This window comes from Notothenia rossii, assembly GCF_949606895.1.
Source record: "Notothenia rossii genome assembly, chromosome: 10".
In the NCBI taxonomy this organism is placed as follows: Eukaryota; Metazoa; Chordata; class Actinopteri; order Perciformes; family Nototheniidae; genus Notothenia; species Notothenia rossii.
Genome location: NC_136908.1, coordinates 14,806,332 through 14,811,190, shown reverse-complemented (window position 1 = coordinate 14,811,190; position 4,859 = coordinate 14,806,332). Strand labels below are relative to the sequence as shown.

At 42.8% G+C, this 4,859-nt stretch overlaps 1 protein-coding gene across 1 annotated transcript in view; it reads left to right on the top strand.

The window, feature by feature from the left end:
• Nucleotides 1-4,013, top strand: part of znf704 (zinc finger protein 704) — a 53,514-nt gene extending 49,501 nt beyond the window's left edge. The window contains exon 5 of the mRNA XM_079654653.1: nucleotides 407-4,013. Coding sequence (XP_079510779.1) covers nucleotides 407-521 — 115 coding nt within the window. The 3' untranslated portion in view covers nucleotides 522-4,013. The remainder of the gene's footprint in view (nucleotides 1-406) is intronic.
• The last annotated feature ends 846 nt before the right edge of the window (nucleotides 4,014-4,859 follow it).

Sequence of the window (4,859 nt, the reverse complement as noted above, 5' to 3'; positions counted from 1 at the left end):
TTATGTGTTGTTTCCTTTTTAACACATCACAACCTTGTTGTTTGTTGATGGGCGTTTAGCTGCAATTAGAAAAGGCAAAACATAGGAGAATAGTTTGACATTTTGAGAAATGCAACTATTATATGCTTTCTTGAGTCACATAAGAAGTGTGATTACAACCCTCATACAGCAAGCAACTGGTTAGCTTAGCTTAGCATAAAGACTTGAAACAGATGGAAACAGTTAGCCTGGCTCTGTACAAAGGGAGTGATCATCTCATGTTGCTTGTGTATTTTAGTAGTCTTAACAATTTGATTTCAATGTTTTAAAAAGGAATGTTTTTTTTTACCACTGGTTTTTCGAATGATAGTGCACTTGATCATTTAAACAGATGATGATTTATAATGTTTCCACTTCTCCCTCTCAGTCGGAAGGTGCGCGGTGAGGGGAAGAAGTGCCGTAAGGTGTACGGGATGGAGAACCGCGACATGTGGTGCACCGCCTGCCGCTGGAAGAAAGCCTGCCAGAGATTCACCGACTGAACGTTCTTCACCAACTTCAAAGCGCCACGCCAACGTGCACGGCTGCCTTTGGCCAGAGAAAAGGGGGAGGGGCATCGTTTTGCATGCATTTGGTTTTCTTCAGCTCAAAATCGCAACTGTCCGTCAAACTCTGGCTCTACCCCTGAGCCCCCCCCCCCCCCCACCTCCCTAAGCTCAACTGAACTCCAGCTGGGGAAGGGACCAAAGCAGAGTCACCTTTCACATTGCCGTCCTCGCCATTCCCACCATTCCCAGTTTTTGGGAAACCCCAATGCAGCTAAACAGTGTAAAGAAAATATAGATCTAAAGATGTTTCCTGTTTTTTATGTTGGGTTCAGTGTTGCATCTTTCTATGTTTTGTAAAGCTCTGGTTTTTAAATGGAAAGTCTAGTCAAAGAAGGAGTGTGTTTTAGTAAAAGAAAAGAATCTTCACTTTTTTATCCAAAAGAAGATTGGGCCTCTTTGCTGCCATTTTTGAAGAACGTGAAAGCATGGCGGTAAAGCTCGCAGTTTTTGTTCTCCCTTAGACTTGTTTGTGTCTTGTTTTATTTCTGGACCTTTTGAGGTGATCTTTTATCACCGACATGCCAGCCTCTCTACCGGCTCCTCACCCGCTCTTCGCCCCTGACAGCCGCTGGGAATGTACGACCGAGCCGAGAGGGCCGGCTGACACGTGGAGAGGAAGAGAGAGACACATGGTGAACGAGCAATGCAAAAAAAAGATACGATTTATAGTCAGGGAAAGCAGATGGACCATGCGTTCACACACACAAACAAACACAGGTATTCACACTCAATCTGTTTTCTATGTCACTTTTTATCCAGTTGATTCATTTCCTTTGCTTTATCAGGGATGTGATTCTAAAGAAAGCAACAACCAGCAGCTGACACATGGAGTTATACAGAACAGCACAGTCTCAATAGCTTCTCTCTTTCACTTTGCAACCAAAAGCTCCTGTATCTTATTCTCTATTTCTCTCTTTTTGTTGAGGTGTTCACCATGTTTACTGTTGTTGATGTATTTTTTTTTGGCAAAACCAACACTGTTTACCTACCACCTGCAGAAAGTGTGTTAAAAAAGGCTTCCTGACAGCACTGGAAGCATGGAGTCAGCATGCGAGGCCACGAACAGATAAACACCTTTGACCACACACAGAGAGACAGACTGCCCTCCTCCTCAGCCAACCTTTACACCTTCCTAAAGGAAACAAAATATCTTTGTGTTTACGGCGCATCTTGATCATCTGTTAACCAAAGGGGGAGGGCTGAAAACCAAAAGTGAGGCACTTGCACTGTATGTGTGACACGGGGCACTTGGTGCTATTGAGGTGAAAATGTTGCTATCTTCCACGAGCCCTTTTCATTTACAACTTCTAAAAGAAAATAGGAGCAACTAAAAGCAAACATTTGATCACACACAATAGGGTTACCCCCATTTTCAACCATTATTTGCTCTAAGAGTTTTGGAGAAATTATTTATAAGCACTTGATCAGGTCACTCCTTGTTGTTCAATGTGCACTGCACACTTTCTTCACTTGGCAACATGCAAGCAAAGCTTTGACTCCAGCTGTTCGGAGAGTCCGCCACGTAACCTTGTCACTGAGAAGTCGAGAGGGGGAAAGGTAAAAATGTCTGATTTGTCTTTTGAATGTGTTCATTTGAGTTTCTGCCTCCTTGTTGCTCAGGCAGGAAATAAATTGTCTAAAGCCCAAAAGTTTACAGATGTTTACTCTGTAGTGATAATGGACCAACTGTTTTTCACCTGGGGCCGCGCTCTACTTTATTACAGTGTACTGAAATAGGTTGAAATGTTGTTTCTACGAACAGACACATATACTACATATGTGATACTGATTCTGCATTTACTCTCTTCATTATTGAATGTTTTCTCAAATGCATGCTAAAATCTTTATTGGCAGTTCACACAGATTCTTTTCCCCCCCAGAATGATTGGAAACCAACACCAGCTATAAACTCGCTCGCTCGCCCATTTCACAGTGCAGTCTTTTCCCACCTGATGGTAAAATGGTAGCTCTGTTATGTTTGCTCAGCTGTTTCCATTTGTTTTTGTGTGTTCATGTATATATGTCATTCTTGTGTTTTCTCTAAGCTCCATGTTTATGACCCGTTACCTCGGTCATTACATTTGCCACCTTATGAACGACATATTTAGATTATCTCCAAACTGGTTTGCCATTGTATTTTGTAAACGTATTATCGTTTAAGAAAAGACAAATCTATATATACGTAAAGAAACAACATGTTCACATTTTCAAAAGCAAAAAAAGACATTGATTTGGCTGTTTGTTTTATATTTTTTCCATATATATATATAAATGATGACATATACTGTTTATACATTTTGTTTTCATGTTCTGCTAAAAGGTTTTTTGTATTGTTAGGGGGAAGCCCAGGCAGGGTGACCCGCCTGCAGCGCCTTCACGTAGACCCCCCCCCCCCCCTGCTGCCGCTGCTGCTAAGCGGTGGAAATCCACAGTTGATTAAAACCTTTATCTTCTTTCCAATTCACCTCTCTGGGTGCCATGCAGGCTCACTTGCAATTAGTTTGATTGACATCTCGGGTGTGTTTGCACTCATGTGTGTAGTGACACACTCCTGTGTATGGATGTGAAGGAGCCCCAGGCAAAGTAGCTGCAACTGGAGCACTGTGCTCTGCCACCCCCCCCTCCCCTCCCCACCCCCACCCTCCAGCGTTACTCTCGCTCCTCCCAAGGAGCTCCACACCTTTGTCAAACGGCCCGTGGCGTTTCTGTCAGCTGACGAACCAACGCTTTTGAGTTGAAAGATGTTTTTTGTTGATGCGGCTGCCATTGGCTGGATGTGGCAGATATCGTTTTTTTGTTTTAACTCCATGCACTTCCCACTGCTCTCTCTCTCTTTCATGGTGGCAGGACCGTCTCCTCCATTGAACTGTGGAAAAATCTGGCTGCCAATCAGATTCTGTCCAGGAACAAGTCCCTACAGCAGTTATCCAGAGGTTCAGGCTGGATATTTTTTAATGGCAGCATCTCTAGGCAGCTCACTTTAAAATATGCTCTGAGCCACTGTCACCATCTCATGGCTTGTTGTAAGGGTCGGCCAAAATAAGCTAATCTCACACACCCTTGTTTGGGGTAAATCCAAACCCTCCAAAAGAGAGTTACTGCCATATTTCTCAATCCTTACCATCTCTGTTGAAACTCTGGGATTTGTTTTTGGACTGTGCATTGTTGTACTGAGAACATCTTTGGGTCCATTCATCACCAATGGCTCAAAGATGGCCGCCGCATTGAGGGTTTCGTTCACAGATTCTCAGCCATGTCTGTCTTTGCATACCTTTTTGCATTTTGGTGCTGTGGACACGGACGTGGAGAAATGGAGGTGCTATATCCCATTCTGTTTCTCCCATGTTGTCCTCTGGTCATACTAACTCCATTTTTTGTACACAATGTTATGCTGTAGAACATGAAAATAAAAACACCATGCCTCAAGCCTACAAAGTGTCCAGACACCAGTTAGTGGGGGGGTCGCCCGCAGCCCTCTGTTTTTTCTCACCTGCGTCTTCATCAGTGTTCATGCTTTTATTTTGGTGACCAGTGCTCATTGCTCCGTGCCTACTTGTTGACCTCAGACATGTAGGTAAGAGCAAAGAACACGGTCATTTATTATGATTTATTGCTTCAAAAAATCTTATTTTAGAGAATAATAAATATGTTGCTATTCCCCAAACATCAGCCTAAGGTTCATTTAGCTTTCGCCCATATCACACAGTCTTCATTCATGGCATCATTTGTCAAGGAATTGTTAAAATTGTACATGTTTCTTTGATTTGATAAGAAGCATACGCTCTAGTGATGAAAAGCATCTGACACTGTCGAAAGCTTCAGAAGGAGTGAGTTAATAGGCCCAAAGTTGAAATGGTTTCATCAGCTAATATACAAACTGAACTTCCCACAAACATTAAACATGGCAATATCTTTTAAGAGCAACACAAACTCACCTGTGGTCGCTCGTAAAAGCAGGAAATGGTCATTTGAACTGACATCACAGTCCATTTGCACCAGACGGATGAACATGTTGTGAATGTTTTGGATATTGGATAATTAACTTCCTTTTGGGCAAAACGAAGAAGGATAATGACTCTTATATTTTACCCTAATGATGCCAAACAGGCCATATGGCTTCATGCTTCTGATCTGATCTTATTCACATTAGAGCAGAAGTCAGCTGGCAGCCCTGCAACCTGGGGGAGAGCATCTAAACACAGCATTACATAAACATGTGTTCGCACAGCAGAATTCAAACTGTGGCATCAAAGAGCCACAATAGGCGGTGTT